Genomic DNA, 20,867 nt, shown 5'->3' on the forward strand with positions numbered 1-20,867 from the left:
GTTGGAGATCATATCTCAGGGATATCTTCTGGACTTCAAAGCATCTCCTCCACAAGGGAGATTTCATCTTTCAAGGTTATCAGCAAACCAAATAAAGAAAGAGGCATTTCTACGCTGTGTGCAAGACCTCTTAATATTGGGGGTGATCCACCCAGTTCCGCGGACGGAACAAGGGCAAGGGTTTTACTCGAATCTGTTTGTGGTTCCCAAGAAAGAGGGAACCTTCAGACCAATCTTGGACCTAAAAATCTTAAACAAATTCCTAAGAGTTCCATCATTCAAAATGGAAACTATTCGAACCAGGGTCAATACATGACCACGGTAGACTTAAAGGATGCCTACCTTCATATACCGATTCACAAAGATCATTATCGGTACCTAAGATTTGCCTTTCTAGACAGGCATTACCAGTTTGTAGCTCTTCCCTTTGGGTTGGCTACGGCCCCGAGAATCTTTACAAAGGTTCTGGGCTCACTTCTGGCGGTTCTAAGACCGCGAGGCATAGCGGTGGCTCCGTATCTAGACGACATCCTGATACAGGCGTCAAGCTTTCAAATGGCCAAGTCTCATACAGAGATAGTTCTGGCATTTCTGAGGTCGCATGGGTGGAAGGTGAACGTGGAAAAGAGTTCTCTATCACCACTCACAAGAGTCACCTTCCTAGGGACTCTTATAGATTCTGTAGAGATGAAAATTTACCTGACGGAGTCCAGGTTATCAAAACTTCTAAATGCTTGCAGTGTCCTTCATTCCATTCCACGCTCCGTCAGTGGCTCAGTGCATGGAAGTAATCGGCTTAATGGTAGCGGCAATGGACATAGTGCCATTTGCGCGCCTGCATCTCAGACCGCTGCAATTATGCATGCTAAGTCAGTGGAATGGGGATTACTCAGATTTGTCCCCTCTACTAAATCTGGATCAAGAGACCAGAGATTCTCTTCTCTGGTGGCTTTCTCGTGTCCATCTGTCCAAGGGTATGACCTTTCGCAGGCCAGATTGGACGATTGTAACAACAGATGCCAGCCTTCTAGGTTGGGGCGCAGTCTGGAACTCCCTGAAGGCTCAGGGATCGTGGACTCAGGAGGAGAAACTCCTCCCAATAAATATTCTAGAGTTAAGAGCAATATTCAATGCTCTTCTAGTTTGGCCTCAGTTAGCAACACTGAGGTTCATCAGATTTCAGTCGGACAACATCACGGCTGTGGCTTACATCAACCATCAAGGGGGAACCAGGAGTTCCCTAGCGATGTTAGAAGTCTCAAAGATAATTTGCTGGGCAGAGTCTCACTCTTGCCACCTGTCAGCGATGCACATCCCAGGCGTAGAGAACTGGGAGGTGGATTTTCTAAGTCGTCAGACTTTTCATCCGGGGAAGTGGGAACTCCATCCGGAGGTGTTTACTCAACTGGTCCATCGTTGGGGCAAACCAGAACTGGATCTCATGGCGTCTCGCCAGAACGCCAAGCTTCCTTGTTACGGATCCAGGTCCAGGGACCCGAGAGCGGTGCTGATAGATGCTCTGACAGCCCCTTGGGTCTTCAACATGGCTTATGTGTTTCCACCATTCCCGATGCTTCCTCGACTGATTGCCAGGATCAAACAGGAAAGAGCATCGGTGATTCTGATAGCGCCTGCGTGGCCACGCAGGACCTGGTATGCAGACCTAGTGGACATGTCGTCCTGTCCACCATGGTCTCTGCCTCTGAGGCAGGACCTTCTAATTCAGGGTCCTTTCAATCATCCAAATCTAATTTCTCTGAGACTGACTCCATGGAGATTGAACGCTTGATTCTATCAAAGCGTGGCTTCTCGGAGTCGGTTATTGATACCTTAATACAGGCTCGGAAACCTGTTACCAGAAAAATTTACCATAAGATATGGCGTAAATATTTATACTGGTGCGAATCCAAGAGTTACTCATGGAGTAAGGTTAGGATTCCTAGGATATTGTCTTTTCTACAAGAGGGTTTAGAAAAGGGCTTATCTGCTAGTTCGTTAAAGGGACAGATTTCTGCTCTGTCTATTCTTCTACACAAACGTCTGGCAGAAGTTCCAGACGTTCAGGCCTTTTGTCAGGCTTTGGCTAGGATTAGGCCTGTGTTTAAGACTGTTGCTCCGCCGTGGAGTTTAAACTTAGTTCTTAAAGTTATTCAAGGTGTTCCGTTTGAACCCCTTCATTCCATTGATATTAAGCTGTTATCTTGGAAAGTTCTGTTTTTGATGGCTATTTCCTCGGCTCAAAGAGTCTCTGAGTTATCTGCCTTACATTGTGATTCTCCTTATCTGATTTTCCATTCAGACAAGGTAGTTCTGCGTACTAAACCTGGGTTCTTACCTAAGGTAGTTTCTAACAGGAATATCAATCAAGAGATTGTTGTTCCATCACTGTGTCCTAACCCTTCTTCAAAGAAGGAACGACTCTTGCATAATCTGGACGTAGTCCGTGCCCTGAAGTTCTATTTGCAGGCAACTAAAGATTTTCGTCAAACTTCTTCCCTGTTTGTCTTTTACTCTGGACAGAGGAGAAGTCAAAAAGCTTCGGCTACCTCTCTCTCCTTTTGGCTTTGTAGCATAATATGCTTAGCCTATGAGACTGCTGGACAGCAGCCTCCTGAAAAAGTTACAGCTCATTCCACTAGAGCTGTGGCTTCCACCTGGGCCTTTAAGAATGAGGCCTCTGTTGAACAGATTTGCAAGGCTGCAACTTGGTCTTCACTTCACACTTTTTCAAAATTTTACAAATTTGACACTTTTGCTTCTTCGGAGGCTGTTTTTGGGAGAAAGGTTCTACAGGCAGTGGTTCCTTCCGTTTAAAGTTCCTGCCTTGTCCCTCCCATCACCCGTGTACTTTAGCTTTGGTATTGGTATCCCATAAGTAATGGATGACCAAGTGGACTGAATACACTTAACAAGAGAAAACATAATTTATGCTTACCTGATAAATTTATTTCTCTTGTAGTGTATTCAGTCCACGGCCTGCCCTGTCTTTTAAGGCAGATCTAAATTTTTAATTCAAACTACAGTCACCACTGCACCCTATGGTTTCTCCTTTCTTGTCTTGTTTCGGTCGAATGACTGGATATGACATGTAAGGGGAGGAGCTATATAGCAGCTCTGCTTGGGCGATCCTCTTGCAGCTTCCTGTTGGGAAGGAGATATAATCCCATAAGTAATGGATGACCCGTGGACTGGATACACTACAAGAGAAATAAATTAATCAGGTAAGCATAAATTATGTTTTTTTTCAACATTTTAGTGTTCTCCGAGTCTGTCAAACATGTCTCAGTCTTCATATAGACCTTGTTCTTTGTGTTCAAAAGCCATGGCAATACCCCCATTGCACTTATGTTTAAAGTGTGCACAAACATCTAAACATTTTAAAGATCATCCAGTGACAATACAAAATGCTGCCCAAGATGATTCTTTAACGGAGGGTAATGAAGATAGTCCTCCTTCCTCCCCCCACGTGTCTACACCAGTTACGCCCGCGCAAGCGATTCCTAGTACCTCTAGCGCATAGCCCCCTGTTACCTTACAGCAATTAGCGGCAGTAATGGATAATTCCCTTGCAGCTTTTTTTATCTAAACTGCCAGTTTTTCCAAGAAAGCGCGATAGCTCAGTTTTAAACATAGAACATGAGCAATCTGAAGCTTTGGATAATGTATCGGTAGCACCCTCACAAAACTCAGAGGTAGCAGTGAGGAAAGGGCTGTCTGAGGGAGAAATTTCTGACACAGGGAAAGTTTCTCAGCAGGCAGAGTCCGATTCCTTAGCGTTTAAATTTAAGCTGGAACACCTCCGCGTACTGCTTAAGGAGGTTTTGGCTACGCTGGACGACTGTGACCCCATGGTGGTCCCTGAAAAATTGTGTAAAATGGACAGATATTTAGAGGTCCCTGTATACACGGAGGCATTTCCGATCCCAAAAAGGGTGGCGGATATTGTGACTAAGGAGTGGGAGAGACCAGGTCTACCCTTTGTTCCCCCACCTATCTAAGAAAATGTTCCCCATAAATGACCCCAGGAGGGACGCGTGGCAGACGGTCCCTAAGGTAGAGGGGGCTGTTTCAACATTGGCGAAGCGTACAACTATACCAATAGAGGACAGTTGTGCTTTCAAAGATCCTATGGATAAAAAATTGGAGGGCTTGCTAAAGAAAATCTTTGTTCAGCAAGGCTTTTTGCTTCAACCAATTGCCTGCATTATCCCTGTAACTACTGCAGTGGCCTTTTGGTTCGAGGCTCTGGAGGAGTCGCTCCAGAGAGAGACTTCATACGATGAGGTCATGGATAGAATTCACGCTTTAAAGCTGGCTAATTCTTTTATCACTGACGCCGCGCTCCAATCAGCTAAATTAGCGGCGAAAACCTCTGGTTTTGCCGTCATGGCGCGACGGGCACTTTGGCTCAAATCGTGGTCGGCGGATGTGTCGTCCAAGACAAAACTGTTAAACATTCCCTTCAAGGGGAAAACCCTTTTCGGCCCAGAGCTGAAAGAAATTATTTCTGATATCACTGGAGGCAAGGGCCATACCCTTCCACAAGATAGGCCATTCAAGGCCAAGAACAAGGCTAATTTTCGCTCCTTTCGCAACTTCAGGAGCGGACCTGTTGCAACCTCTGCTGCCGCAAAGCAAGATAACGCTTCCCAGCCCAAAGCAACCTGGAAACCCTTGCAGGGCTGGAATAAGGGTAAACAGGCCAAGAAGCCTGCTCCTGCTACCAAGACAGCATGAAGGGGTAGCCCCCGATCCGGGATCGGATCTAGTGGGGGGCAGACTTTCTCTCTTCGCTCAGGCTTGGGCAAGAGATGTTCCAGACCCCTGGGCATTAGAAATAGTTGCTCAGGGGTACCTTCTAGAATTCAAGGATTCTCCCCCAAGGGGAAGGTTCCACATTTCTCGTTTGTCTTCAGACCAAACAAAGAAACAGGCGTTCTTACGCTGTGTAGAAGATCTTCTAAAAATGGGAGTGATTCACCCAGTTCCAATTGCAGAACAAGGACTGGGCTTTTACTCAAATCTATTCGTAGTTCCCAAAAAGGAAGGAACTTTCAGGCCAATTCTGGATCTAAAGATTCTAAACAAATTCCTCAGAGTTCCGTCTTTCAAGATGGAAACCATTCGGACAATCTTGCCAATGATCCAGGAAGGTCAATATATGACTACCGTGGATCTAAAGGACGCGTACCTACATATTCCTATCCACAAAGATCACCATCAGTTCCTAAGGTTCGCCTTTCTGGACAATCATTACCAGTTTGTGGCTCTGCCTTTCGGGCTGGCCACCGCTCCCAGAATTTTCACAAAGGTTCTAGGGTCCCTTCTGGCGGTACTAAGACCGCGGGGCATTGCAGTAGCACCTTATCTGGACGACATCTTAATACAGGCGTCGTCCTTTCACAGAGCCAAGGCTCATACGGACATCGTTCTGGCCTTTCTAAGGTCTCACGGGTGGAAGGTGAACGTAGAAAAGAGTTATCTGTCCCCGCTCACAAGGGTTCCCTTTCTGGGAACATTAATAGACTCGGTAGAAATGAAAATCTTTCTGACAGAGGTCAGGAAGTCAAAATTGTTGAATACTTGCCGAGTTCTTCATTCCATTCCTCGGCCTTCCGTGGCTCAGTGCATGGAAGTAATTGGTTTAATGGTGGCGGCGATGGACGTGGTCCATTTCGCCTGATTCCATCTCAGACCACTGCAACTGTGCATGCTCAAACAGTGGAATGGAGATTACGCAGATTTATCTCCTCAGATTCAAATGGACCAAAAGACCAGAGACTCTTCTCTGGTTGTTGTCTCAAGATCACCTGTCTCAGGGGCTGAGCTTCTGCAGACCGGAATGGATCATTGTCACGACCGATGCCAGTCTGATAGGCTGGGGAGCGGTCTGGAACTGCCTAAAGGCTCAGGGACTTTGGTCTCGGGAAGAATCCCTTCTCCTGATAAACATTTTGGAGCTGAGAGCGATATTCAATACGCTCCAGGTGTGGCCTCAACTAGCAGAGGCCAAATTCATCAGATTTCAGTCGGACAACATCACGACTGTAGCGTATATCAATCATCAGGGGGGAACAAAGAGTTCCCTGGCGATGAAGGAAGTATCCAAGATTATAAGATGGGCGGAGGATCACTCCTGCCATCTATCTGCAATTCACATCCCAGGAGTAGACAACTGGGAGGTGGATTTTCTAAGTCGTCAGACTTTTCATCCGGGGGAGTGGGAACTCCACCCAGAGGTTTTTGCTCAACTATCTCAGCTTTGGGGCATTCCAGAGTTGGACCTGATGGCGTCCCGTCAGAACACCAAACTTCCCCTTTACGGATCCAGATCCAGGGATCCCAAGGCGGCATTGATAGATGCATTGATAGCGCCTTGGTCATTCAGTCTAGCTTATGTCTTTCCACTGTTTCCTCTTCTACCTCTGCTGATAGCCAGAATCAAACAGGAGAGGGCTTCGGTAATTCTGATAGCACCTGCGTGGCCACGCAGGACTTGGTATGCAGACCTAGTGGGCATGTCATCGGTCCCACCATGGAAACTGCCATTGAGGCAGGATCTTCTACTCCAAGGTCCATTCAAGCATCCAAATCTAGTTTCTCTGCAGCTGACTGCTTAGAGATTGAACGCTTAATCCTAGCTAAGCGGGGTTTCTCTGATTCGGTTATAGATACTCTGATACAGGCCAGAAAGCCTGTCACCAGGAAAGTTTACCACAAGATATGGCGGAAATATCTTTGTTGGTGTGAATCCAAGGGTTACTCGTGGAGTAAAGTTAGGATTCCAAGGATATTGTCTTTTCTCCAAGAAGGGTTGGAGAAAGGTCTGTCAGCTAGTTCCTTAAAGTGACAGATATATGCTTTGTCTATTCTGTTACACAAGCGTCTAGCAGCTGTACCAGATGTTCAGGCGTTTGTTCAGGCCTTAGTTAGAATCAAGCCTGTCTATAGACCTGTGTCTCCTCCATGGAGTCTAAATTTAGTTCTTTCAGTTCTTCAAGGGGTTCCGTTTGAACCTTTGCATTCCATAGATATCAAGTTATTATCTTGGAAAGTTTTGTTTTTAGTAGCCATTTCTTCTGCTCGAAGAGTTTCAGAACTATCTGCTTTACAGTGCGATTCGCCCTATCTGGTGTTCCATGCAGATAAGGTTGTTTTGCGTACTAAACCTGGTTTCCTTCCAAAGGTGGTTTCTAATAAGAATATTAACCAGGAAATCATTGTTCCTTCTCTGTGTCCTAATCCAGTTTCTAAGACGGAACGACTTTTGCACAATCTTGATGTGGTTCGTGCTTTAAAGTTCTATTTAAAAGCAACTAAAGATTTCAGACAAACATCATCCCTGTTTGTTGTGTATTCTGGTAAGAGGAGAGGTCAGAAAGCAACTGCTACCTCTCTTTCATTCTGGCTGTAAAGCATCATCCGATTGGCTTATGAGACGGCTGGTAAGCAGCCTCCTGAACGAATTACAGCTCATTCCACCAGAGCTGTGGCTTCCACGTGGGCTTTCAAGAATGAGGCTTCTGTTGACCAGATTTGTAAGGCAGCGACTTGGTCTTCTCTGCATACATTTGCCAAATTTTACAAATTCAATACTTTTGCTTCTTCGGAGGCTGTTTTTGGGAGAAAGGTTTTGCAAGCAGTGGTGCCTTCCGTTTAGGTTACCCGACTTGTTCCCTCCCTTCATCCGTGTCCTATTGCTTTGGTATTGGTATCCCACAAGTAAGGATGAATCCGTGGACTGAATACACCAAGTAAGAGAAAACAGAATTTATGCTTACCTGATAAATTACTTTCTCTTACAGGTGTATTCAGTCCACGGCCCGCCCTGATATTTAAGTCAGGTTCAAATTGAATTCACAATAATTACAGTCACCACTGCACCCTATGGTTCTCCTTTTTCTCCTAACCGTCGGTCGAATGACTGGGGGGGCGGAGCCTGAGGGGAGCTATATGGACAGCTTTGCTGTGTGCACTCTTTGCCATTTCCTGTAGGGAATGAGAATATCCCACAAGTAAGGATGAATCCGTGGACTGAATACACCTGTAAGAGAAAGTAATTTATCAGGTAAGCATAAATTCTGTTATCGTGCGTGCAGTATATCGTGCTATATAGCCTGTGTGTAGTATATCGTGCTATATAGCCTGTGTGCAGTATATCGTGCATGCAGTATATCGTGCTATATAGCCTGTGTGCAGTATATCGTGCTATATAGCCTGTGTGCAGTATATCGTGCTATATAGCCTGTGTGCAGTATATCGTGCTATATAGCCTGTGTGCAGTATATCGTGCTATATAGCCTGTGTGCAGTATAGCGTGCTTTATAGCCTGTGTGCAGTATATCGCGCTATATAGCCTGTGTGCAGTATATTGTGCTATATAGCCTGTGTGCAGTATAGCGTGTGCGGTATATCGTGCGTGCTATATAGCTTGTGTGCAGTATATCGTGCTATATAGCCTGTGTGCAGTATATTGTGCATGCAGTATATCGTGCTATATAGCCTGTGTGCAGTATAGCGCGTGTGGTATATCGTGCTATATAGCCTGTGTGCAGTATATCGTGTGTGCGGTATATCGTGCGTGCTATATAGCTTGTGTGCGGTATATCATGCGTGCTGTATAGCTCGTGTGCAGTATAGGGTCTGTGCTGTATGACGCAGTTTGATGTGCAGCGTCTATAGGGACACACAGCTATTTGCACTATATATTAATAGGAAATATAAGCAAACATAAGAATTTCATCCTTGCAGTATCTGCCTCTTCTTGACAAAGTGACTGCTTCATGTAGCTCATACGCACATGCTGCAGAATTCTCAGTCGTTTCATAACTCCTGGAAGGTCAAAAACAGGCAGCATCATATTTAATTCATGACAATGACATAAATAAACTGTAACGCTGGCGGGTTTGCCTCTCACTGTTTATATCCCTTTTGTCACCATTTATCAATACTATAAGTGCCATTTGCATTGCATAGGCAGTGGTACCCGCTACAGCTCTGTATACCATGTGATTATACAGTAGAGGTAGGTTATTACCCAGAATCCCTGGCTGCTGCAGTAGCTCTGTATACCATGTGATTATTCAGTAGAGGTAGGTTATTACCCAGAATCCCTGACTGCTGCAGTAGCTCTGTATACCATGTGATTATACAGTAGAGGTAGGTTATTACCCAGAATCCCTGGCTGCTGCAGTAGCTCTGTATACCATGTGATTATACAATAGAGGTGGGTTATTACCCAGAATCCTTGGCTGCTGCAGTAGCTCTGTATACCATGTGGTTATTCAGTAGAGGTGGGTTATTACCCAGAATCCCTGGCTGCTGCAGTAGCTCTGTATACCATGTGGTTATTCAGTAGAGGTGGGTTATTACCCAGAATCCCTGGCTGCTGCAGTAGCTCTGTATACCATGTGATTATACAGTAGAGGTGGGTTATTACCCAGAATCCCTGGCTGCTGCAGTAGCTCTGTATACCATGTGATTATACAGTAGAGGTGGGTTATTACCCAGAATCCCTGACTGCTGCAGTAGCTCTGTATACCATGTGATTATACAGTAGAGGTGGGTTATTACCCAGAATCCCTGGCTTCTGCAGTAGCTCTGTATACCATGTGATTATACAGTAGAGCTGGGTTATTACCCAGAATCCTTGGCTGCTGCAGTAGCTCTGTATACCATGTGATTATTCAGTAGAGGTAGGTTATTACCCAGAATCCTTGGCTTCTGCAGTAGCTCTGTATACCATGTGATTATACAGTAGAGGTGGGTTATTACCCAGAATCCTTGGCTGCTGCAGTAGCTCTGTATACCATGTGATTATTCAGTAGAGGTGGGTTATTACCCAGAATCCTTGGCTGCTGCAGTAGCTCTGTATACCATGTGATTATACAGTAGAGGTGGGTTATTACCCAGAATCCCTGGCTTCTGCAGTAGCTCTGTATACCATGTGATTATTCAGTAGAGGTGGGTTATTACCCAGAATCCCTGGCTGCTGCAGTAGCTGTGTATACCATGTGATTATACAGTAGAGGTAGGTTATTACCCAGAATCCCTGGCTGCTGCAGTAGCTCTGTATACTATGTGATAATACAGTAGAGGTGGGTTATTACCCAGAATCCCTGGCTGCTGCAGTAGCTCTGTATACCATGTGATTATACAGTGGAGGTGGGTTATTACCCAGAATCCCTGGCTGCTGCAGTAGCTGTGTATACCATGTGATTATACAGTAGAGGTAGGTTATTACCCAGAATCCCTGGCTGCTGCAGTAGCTCTGTATACCATGTGATTATACAGTAGAGGTAGGTTATTACCCAGAATCCCTGGCTGCTGCAGTAGCTCTGTATACCATGTGATTATACAGTAGAGGTAGATTATTACCCAGAATCCCTGGCTGCTGCAGTAGCTCTGTATACCATGTGATTATACAGTAGAGGTGGGTTATTACCCAGAATCCCTGGCTGCTGCAGTAGCTCTGTATACCATGTGATTATACAGTAGAGGTAGGTTATTACCCAGAATCAATGGCTGCTGCAGTAGCTCTGTATACCATGTGATTATACAGTAGAAGTGGGTTATTACCCAGAATCCCTGGCTGCTGCAGTAGCTCTGTATACCATGTGATTATACAGTAGAGGTGGGTTATTACCCAGAATCCCTGGCTGCTGCAGTAGCTCTGTATACCATGTGATTATACAGTAGAGGTAGGTTATTACCCAGAATCCCTGGCTGCTGCAGTAGGGCTGTATACCATGTGATTATACAGTAGAGATAGGTTATTACCCAGAATCCTTGGCTGCTGCAGTAGCTCTGTATACCATGTGATTATACAGTACAGTTAGGTTATTACCCAGAATCCCTGGCTGCTGCAGTAGCTCTGTATACCATGTGATTATACAGTAGAGGTGGGTTATTACCCAGAATCCCTGGCTGCTGCAGTAGCTCTGTATACCATGTGATTATACAGTAGAGGTGGGTTATTACCCAGAATCCCTGGCTGCTGCAGTAGCTCTGTATACCATGTGATTATACAATAGAGGTGGGTTATTACCCGGAATCCCTGGCTGCTGCAGTACCTCTGTATACCATGTGATTATACAGTAGAGGTAGGTTATTACCCAGAATCCCTGGCTGCTGCAGTAGGGCTGTATACCATGTGATTATACAGTAGAGATAGGTTATTACCCAGAATCCTTGGCTGCTGCAGTAGGGCTGTATACCATGTGATTTTACAGCAGAGGTGGCTTATTAAGCATAATCCCTTGTTGTCACACATGCTCTCATGCATATGGTTACACACACTGTCACACATGCAGCAGTGTGTGTAACCATACGCATGACAGCATGTGTGACAGTGTTTGTAATTATATGTATGACAGCATGTATAACAGTGTGTGTGACATTGTCTGTGCCAGATATTGACAGTGTATTTTACATTCTGTGTGACAGTGTGTATGACAGATGGTGTGTGTGACAGATAGTGTAGTGCGTATGACAAATGGTGTGCGTGACAGATAGTGTAGTGTGTGTGACAGATAGTTTTACGTTGTATGTGAGAGTATGTATGACAGATGGTGTGTGTGACAAATAGTTTGGCAATGTGTGTGACAGGTAGTGTGATTGCGTGTGTGACAGTTTATATGACATTCTGTGTGGCTGTATGCGTGACAGAAAGTGTAACTATGCGTGACAGATGTGGCGTTGTGTGTGACTGTGTGCATGAGAGTTAGTGGGACAGTGTGTGTGACGGGTATGTGTGAAATTCTGTTCGACAGTGTGTGTGAGAGATAGTGTGTGTGACGGTGTGCATGAGAGTTAGTGGAACAGTGTTTGTGATGGGTATGTGTGAAATTCTGTTTTGCAGTGTGTGTGTGTGACGGTGTGCGTGATATGTAGTGTAACAGTGCGTGTGACATTCTGTGTGAAAGTGTTTGTGACAGTGTGCCTGAGAGATAGTGTGACTGTGATGGTGTGCATGAGAGATAGTGTGACAGTGTGTGTGACATTCTGTGTGAAAGTGTTTGTGACGCTGTGTGTGAGAGAGAGTGTGACATTCTGTGTGAAAGTGTGTGTGACATTCGGTGTGAAAGTGTGTGTGATGGTGTGTGTGACACTGTGTGTGAGAGTGTGACGGTGTGTGTGAGAGACAGTGTGTGTGACATTCTGTGTGACAGTGTGTGTGTAACATAATGTGTGAAATTGAGTGTGACGGTGTGCCTGAGAGATAGTGTGACAGCGTATGTGACGGTGTGCCTAAGAGATAGTGTAACAGTGTATGTGACATTATGTGTAAAATTGTGTGTGACGGTGTGCGTGAGAGATAGTGTAACAGTGTGTGTGACATTATGTGTGAAATTGTGTGTGACGGTGTGCGTTAGACATAGTGTAACAGTGTGTGTGACATTATGTGTGAAATTGTGTGTGACGGTGTGCATGAGAGATAGTGTGACATTCTGTGTGTAAATGTGACGTGCGTGAAAGATAGTGTAACAGTGTGTGTGACATTCTGTGTGAAAGTGTGACATGCGTGAGAGATAGTGTGACAGTGTGTGTGACGGTGTGCGTGAGAGATAGTGTGACATTCAGTGTGAAAGTGTTTGATGGTGTGCGTGAAAGATAGTGTTACAGTGTGTGTGACGCTGTGTGTGAGAGTCTGACGGTGTGCGTGAGAGATAGTGTGTGTGACATTCTGTGTGACAGTGTGTGTAACATAATGTGTGAAATTGGGTGTGACGGTGTGCGTGAGAGATAGTGTGACAGCGTATGTGACAGTGTGTGTGAGGGATAGTGTAACAGTGTATGTGACATTATGTGTGATGGTGTGAGTGAAAGATAGTGTGACATTCTGTGAGAGATAGTGTAACAGTGTATGTGACATTATGTGTGACGGTGTGCGTGAGAGATAGTGTGACAGTGTGTGTGTGTGATTTGTGCAGCTACATTATCCTTAAGATATTCCAGCACTGTTGCAGCACATAAGCTGGGAGCATTCTAGCGCTTAGCATGAAAACACCCAATTAATATTTAAAGTTTCCCAGAGGAAAGTTGTTCTAAAGCTCTCTGATTAAACAAAATGATTAGCTGCACTGAACAAGCAAAGAAGTTAAACAAATCTTTGCTTTGGGAATTTCGTTTCCAGGCAGTGAAAGTGTTAACATATTAATCCCCTGGCTGCCAGAGTAAGCTGCAGGGCAATGCAACACAACACAGTGTGTTCAGCCCTCTCTGGCTGTGCAGGGGTTAAACTGCAGGTTTGTGCTTAGTGCAGCCCCCTTCTGTATGACCCCCCCCCCCCCTTATCATACCATCCAATACTGAGCATTGTTTTATGTTTCACCACATCTCTTTTTTGTTTTGCAGCTTTTTGGCAACTTCAGCTTTGGAGAGTTGGATTTGTACACTGTTCACCTTTCTCAGAGATTTTCATCAGATGGTTCTGGTTATTACACGTCTGCTGGACAAGTCGCCTTCTGCTAACGCTGAGACATATATAACACATACTACGGGGGGCCCATCTGTCAGCTCCACCGCGCTCTGTCGTCATCTACCAGCGACCCCTCACAGGTAGCAGTGGTGCTGTAACATAGTACAGGGTGCCCTTCTCACAGCACTGACCCTCATGAGCTGTGGCCGACACTGTAAGATGGAGCAGATCACATTCACTGGGTCTGTTTGGCATTTTAGACCTTTTGTCATTGGCTTTTTAAGGGACATTAAACTCAAAACTGAATCTCTGTAAGTTTATTAATTAGTGAAATAAAGATATATTCTGATGTAAATATTGCATGCGCTAATTAGTTAGAACATGTAATGTCTGCTTTACTGGTGCTTCATAACTATGTGTTTAACCCCCAAAAATGGATTAAACACATAGGAAAAGTCCCACTCAAGTGTCACAAGCATTGCTGCTCACAAGTAGGAAACCATTGGCGACTGGAGGCTATGTGCAGCTGGTGCTTCTGATTGGCTGCCTTCTGCTTAGGAGCTGCACCTTATTGCAGGGGTTAAACATCTATGTCCAGTAATGCACACACTTCCTGCTGTAATGTCATTTTGTACCACAATGCTCCTTCAATGAAAATAAAACAACGTATACCTATATATTCATTTTACTGTGCTTGTCTCCCTAAATGTCTTACTTGGTTGCATGCTATATGGTGATGATATAGTACACACTCCCTTATAGCCCTAATTGGTCACAGTTAAGGGAGATAAGATAAATATGCCCATCTGGATTTCTTAATGGTTTATTAATGATTTGCAAAATCTGTACATTGTGCTAAGAACCATTTTAGATGCTTTTAAAATCTTTGCATTGTGTGCAGATATTTCTTTCCTATGGCATGGAGAGTCCACTACGTCATTCCAATTACTAGTGGAATATTCAACTCCTGGCCAGCAGGAGGAGGCAAAGCTGTTAAGTCTAACTTGACTTACCCATAATCCCCAGTCATTCTCTTTGCCTCTGTCAATGGAGGATGTGCAAAGTTGGTGTGTGAAGATATTTAATCCTTTTATGGGTACTTTTCCCTGCATGCAAGGATTGGGGTCTAGCTGTGTCCACGTCAATCTCTTTAGTAAGACCAAGAAACAAAGAAGCAGCACCTGGGAAAACAAAAATCCAGTGGTCTGATAGTCCAATAAATCTTCCAAGGACAAAGGCAAAAATATTCACTCATTTATTACAAAAAGCACAAAAATTAGCACATAGTACAACGTGCAGTGTACAAACCAACAATAAAAATATATGGTCAAACATGTTTTGTAGGGTATTTACATCTTACTTTCTCAATGACCATCATATGGCAAAAGACTAAATGCACCTATAGTAAGAGTAGTGGTGGATTTTAGCAGTTAAAAGGCTTTACTTTTAACACTTTGCTACCCCTTTGTAGAAAGCCAGAGTTGGTTACTCTGTTCTTTCTTTTCCTACAGGTCCATGACAGGGAGTGAAGTACCTGCCACACCTAAGGATCAGCATCTATCATGCATTTGGATCTAAGGTAAGTGCCTAAGCCTTCTAGGTACAGAAGGACAACAGTACTTAAGAGGTTACTCCTCATTATCAGATCCTTTTTGGGACATAATAATCCTTATCAGTAAAGGATTCATATTGGGGACAATATATTTGGCACTTATAACACAGTGGGACACTTGGCTAAGGAATACAAGGGGTTAATGGTAAAGGATATCCTTTATTATATAACCTATCATTCTTTATTTCTTCTATGTTTAGAGGTTTATTATTTATTGCACTTGATGGGGCTTATCTGATTTAAAACGGGAACACAGTTTTTTAACTGTGAGTCATTTCACACATTTTTTTCACTGTTGAAGAAAATAGATGGCGCAGTTATTTTGGTCCCGCTCACGTGATGCCCGCACTTACGGTTTATCGGAGCGGAGCTGTGGAGGAGGATTGTGAACCTTTGCTATGCAGCTAGAGGCTTCTTGTGTCGGCTTTGTTTCTAACATCTATCCGGATCGTTTAATAGGAGAGGATCTCTGCAAAAGAGTTCAGTTTTTACTAGTGGGGTGTCTCTTTTGGCTGGTAGAAGCCTCAGGCAATCTGAGGTTGTTTCAATATAAACAACCTTCTATATTTGTTATTAAAATTTGGTGTTTAATTTTCATATTCCTCCTTGATAATTAATTTTGGTATTTAAAATTACATATATGTTGTCATTGCTAGTGGGACCTGTTATACTATAGCCATGGACTCAGAACAGGATCAGTTCATCTCTATGGATAAATGTTTACTATCTTTAGAGGCCCAAATTGTTCTGCCTATGCAATTTTGCTCCTCATGTTTAACTAAAACTTTAAAATTTAAGGACAAGTTACTCCCTTCTGAGCCAAGTGTCTCTCAGGATAATGCTGTGCGGGACATGCCTCAGCTTTCTCCTCAAATGTCCCAAGCCTTAGTTGTTTCTCATACTGTGCCTTCTGTGTCCTCTCATCCACCTGGGGGTGTTTATTTACCTGGGGATTTCTTCACTCAGATTTACTTCTGCAGTATCAGCAGCTTTGTCAGCTTTCCCTGCCTCGGGTAAGCGTAAGAGAAAATCTAAACATTTGCCTGATAGTAAGACTTTTGACTCTAAGTCTGCATTAGTCAATCTTTCTCATTTGTCTGATGAGGAAAATACTTCAGTAGCTTCTGAAGGTGAAATCTCAGACTCTGACACTTTAGCAGAAAAATCTTCAGAATCTGAAGAGGTAAATTTTAGATTTAAGCTTGAACACCTCTGGTTACTACTGAAGGAGGTCCTAGATACTTTGGACGACTCTGAACCTTCGGTTGCTGTCAAGCCCACAAAGTCTTCTAAACTGGATAGAGTTTATGATTCTCCATCTTCTGAGGAGGTTTTTCCTGTTCCAATAAAGATGTCTGAAATTATAGCTTAGGGATGGGATAAGCCAGGGGTTCCTTTTTCCCCTCCCCTGTTTTTAAAAATATGTTTCCTGTTTCTGACTCTATTCGTGACTTATGGGGCAATGTGCCTAAAGTAGAAGGAGCTATTTCTACTCTTGCTAAGAGAACTACCATTCCTTAAGATGATAGTTGCTCTTTTAAGGATCCAATGAATAGGAAGCTTAGAGACTTACTTAAAAAAGATGTGCATCCATCAAGGATTACAGTGGCAACCTGCAGCGAGTATAGCCACTTTTGCGGGAGCAGCATCTTATTGGTGCGATGCCTTGTCTGATCTTATTTCAGAGGAAACTACGGTAGATGAAATCCAAGATAGAATCAAAGCTCTCAAACTGGCCAATACCTTTATTTGTGATGCCAACATGCAGATAATTAGACTGGGAGCTAAGATGTCTAGCTTCACTGTGTTAGCCCGCAAAGCTCTGTGGTTAAACTCTCAGTCAGCTGACATTTCTTCAAAGGCCAAGCTTTTGGCTTTACCGTATAAGGGTAAAACTCTGTTTGGACCTGGTCTGGCGGAAATCATTTCTGAGATTACAGGTGGAAAGGGATCTTTCCTTCCTCAGGACAAGAAGAATAGACCTTGGCGAATTTTCGTTTCTTTTGCATATTTAAGGGACAGAAGTCCAATTCCAAACCAGATCAATCCAGGTCCACTTGGAAATCCAGCCAGCCCTGGAACAAGAGAAAACAAAACAAAAAGCCTTCCGCTGACTCTAAATTAGCATAAAGGGTCCGCCCCCAATCAGTGTTTGGATCAGGTAGGGGGCAAGCTTTCCCTTTTTCGACAGGCTTGGATTTGTGATGTCCCAGATCCATGGGCTGTGGACATAGTATCCCATGGTTACAAAATAGTATTCAAGTCTTGCCCTCCAAGGGGCAGATTTCTCCTGTCAAGACTTTCCTTGAACCAGGTAAAGAGGGGGGCCTTCTTAAATTGCGTAAAGGACCTACCCTCCCTGGGAGTTATTGTTCCAGTCCCTCTAAAGGAACAAGGTCTAGGATTTTATTCAAATCTATTTGTGGTTCCCAAAGAGGAGGGAACTTTTTGTCCAATCCTAGATCTAAAGTGCCTAAACAAATTCCTCAGGGTTTCGTCCTCCAAGATGGAAAATATACGTTCCTTTCTTCCATTGGTCCAGGAAGGTCAATTCATGACGACAATAGACCTGAAGGACTCTTATTTACATGTTCCCATTCACAGGGATTATTACCAGTTTCTAAGGTTTGCCTTTCTAGACATGCATTTCCAGTTTGTTGCCCTTCCGTTTGGTCTTGCCACAGCTCCCAGAATATTCACAAAGGTTCTGGGAGCAATGTTGGCAGTGATCAGATCCTAGGGAATTGCTGTGACACCGTATCTAGACGACATCCTGGTTCAGGCATCATCTTTTCAACTAGCAAAATCTCATACAGAGATGTTGTTGTCTTTTCTACGTTCTCACGGGTGGAAGGTGAATCTGGAAAAGTGTTCTCTAGTTCCATCTACAAATGTGTGTTTCCTGGGGACAATCATAGATTCCCTGTCCATGAAGATTTTCCTGACGGAGGTCAGAAAATCCAAACTTCTTGCTTCCTGCCTTTCCCTCCAGTCTGCTTTACGTCCATCAGTGGCTCAATGCATGGAGGTGATTGGTCTGATAGTGGCCTCGATGGACATAATTTCCTTTGCTCGGTTCCATCTGCGACCGCTGCAGTTTTGCATACTCCGTCATTGGAACGGAGACCATGCAGATTTTTTGCAGAGGGTAAATCTGGACCCTCTAACAAGAGATTCTCTCTCATGGTGGATTTCACAGGACCATCTGTATCAGGGCACTTGCTTCCTGAGACCTTCCTGGGTGATTGTGACTACGGACACCAGCCTGTCAGGCTGGGGAGCTGTTTGGGGTTCTCTGAAGGCTCAGGGCCTGTGGCCTCGGGAAGGGTCTTCTCTTCCCATAAACATCTTGGAGTTGAGAGCAATCTTCAATGCCCTGTCAGCGTGGCCTCAATTATCTTTAGTCCAGTTTATCAGATTCCAGTCGGACAACATCACCTAAGTGGCTTACATCAACCACCAAGGAGGAACTCATGGCCTTGAAGGAGGTGACTCGCATTCTGCAGTGGGCGGAAGCTCACAACTGTCTCCTATCTGCCATCCACATTCTGGGAGTGGAAAATTGGGAAGCAGATTTTCTGAGTAGGCAGACCTTTCATCCCAGGGAGTGGGCTCTCCATCCGGAAGTGTTCTCCCAGATAACCCTCAGGTGGGGGGTTCCAGAGTTGAATCTGATGGCGTCCTGGCTGTCAAGCCAAAACGCGTAGAAACCTGATAACCATACCGGCAGATTGCTGGTATCAAACAAAGCCATATAACCGAAGATATGTAGCGTGGGACCATACGCTTACTCGGTATATGTGGAGGATTCATCTTCGACGCAGGAGGAGAGTACAGACCGGGACTTGATCATCTACTTGCTAAAACTTAGCAACTGGACAAGGCATCTGATAAACCTCCAAAAACCGACTGACAAGACAAGAGGACAACCGGACAACAGTGCACTGTTAAGCGACATCGGAGCGAGCGGTATACTCTTATCCGCTCTAAGGTACTACATCTTTGCCCACATGAGTTGGAGATCAACGTAAGTCACACGACTATTTCTATTTGGGAACTATCTTGAACTTAGCATCTGCCAATATAGCAACAAAGCCCAATTGATAAATATATCAGAATAAGACTGACATCAGATATATTCATCAGCCCATCAGATTGGACAGTATTTGCGGTTACTTTACTCACAAATCCTGATCACAATATACATTGTTTATTTTAATTTGTTTAGGTAGATACTATGTATTAGGTGATATATTAATTGTAGAAGTGAATTTAGGATTTTATTTGCTACTGCATTTTATTTAGGTAATACACCGGTGTCTGTTTTTTATAATCTGCTTTTTATAATCTAACGTTAACGTATATATAGAATGTCATCCCTTCTTATTTAATTATATATGTTCATATCGATAGGATATCATTGGTTATTATATCAATTATTTAGGAATAAACTTTAATTTTGATAAACCTCACATATTGTTTGTTATGTAAGGTTATAATTACCGCTGACTTATTTGGAATATGCATTTAAATAATAATTATTTAATAATTTTTTAATATTGGTTACTTTTAGGAACAGCAGTTTATGCGCCACCTATTATCTATTAATATCCAAACTCTTTTCGGGGAAATTTGTTTTAAGGTGTGCCAGTTTCCTATATTTTGATTTTATACATCATTTTTATATTGTATTTTTATACTTATATTTCTTTAAATGGAGATCTTCAATATCAAAGATAATATTCTAGAGGAAATACAACACAAAGTTAACACAAAAAAATTGATCACTGATCCATCTAAAGGCAAAATAGTTGAAGTTGAAGTCTTCAATGAGTTAGAGACTATTATGATCAAGGAGATCAAACAGAAATTAGAAATAGCGTTCCTTAATAAATACACGAAAATGACTATGGTCCCTAGAGGTTTGAGACTGAAAAAAGACTGTACATTCGAATTAAATGAAGATTTAAATAAAGAATGGTATGATGTTTTAGAAACAGCATCACTAGGGTTAATGAAAATTATCATCAAAGCCAGGGAATTTCTACAACATAGGTGTGTCCGGTCCACGGCGTCATCCTTACTTGTGGGAATATTCTCTTCCCCAACAGGAAATGGCAAAGAGCCCAGCAAAGCTGGTCACATGATCCCTCCTAGGCTCCGCCTACCCCAGTCATTCTCTTTGCCGTTGCACAGGCAACATCTCCACGGAGATGGCTAAGAGTTTTTTGGTGTTTAAATGTAGTTTTTATTCTTCAATCAAGAGTTTGTTATTTTAAAATAGTGCTGGTATGTACTATTTACTCTGAAACAGAAAAGAGATGAAGATTTCTGTTTGTAAGAGGAAAATGATTTTAGCAACCGTTACTAAAATCGATGGCTGTTTCCACACAGGACTGTTGAGATGAATTAACTTCAGTTGGGGGAAACAGTGGGCAGACTTTTGCTGCTTGAGGTATGACACATTTCTAACAAGACTTGGTAATGCTGGAAGCTGTCATTTTCCCTATGGGAACCGGTAAGCCATTTTCTTAGTTTAGTATAAGAATAAAGGGCTTCACAAGGGCTTTAAAGACTGGTAGACATTTTTCTGGGCTAAAACGATTACTTTATAAGTATATTTAGTGGATTATAACTATAAATAGTTCTTTTAATCTTGGGGATGTATTAAAAAAACGGCAGGCACTGTATTGGACACCTTTTTCACTGGGGGCCTTTTCTAGTCATAGGCAGAGCCTCATTTTCGCGCCACTAATGCGCAGTTGTTTTTGGAAAGCAAGGCATGCAGATGCATGTGTGAGGAGCTAAGAACCACTGAAAAAGCTTATTGAAGGC

The 20,867-nt window shown here is 43.5% G+C and overlaps 1 protein-coding gene across 4 annotated transcripts in view; it reads left to right on the forward strand.

The window, feature by feature from the left end:
- Positions 1-14,097, forward strand: part of ASCC1 (activating signal cointegrator 1 complex subunit 1) — a 376,933-nt gene extending 362,836 nt beyond the window's left edge. For 3 of the 4 annotated variants that reach the window (XM_053691927.1, XM_053691929.1, XM_053691928.1), the window contains exon 10: positions 13,357-14,097. In XM_053691927.1, coding sequence (XP_053547902.1) covers positions 13,357-13,473 — 117 coding nt within the window. In that variant the 3' untranslated portion in view covers positions 13,474-14,097. The remainder of the gene's footprint in view (positions 1-13,356) is intronic. The other variant, XR_008399255.1, reaches the window with a different exon arrangement.
- The last annotated feature ends 6,770 nt before the right edge of the window (positions 14,098-20,867 follow it).

This window comes from Bombina bombina, chromosome 9 (genome assembly GCF_027579735.1).
Source record: "Bombina bombina isolate aBomBom1 chromosome 9, aBomBom1.pri, whole genome shotgun sequence".
NCBI lineage: Eukaryota > Metazoa > Chordata > Amphibia > Anura > Bombinatoridae > Bombina > Bombina bombina.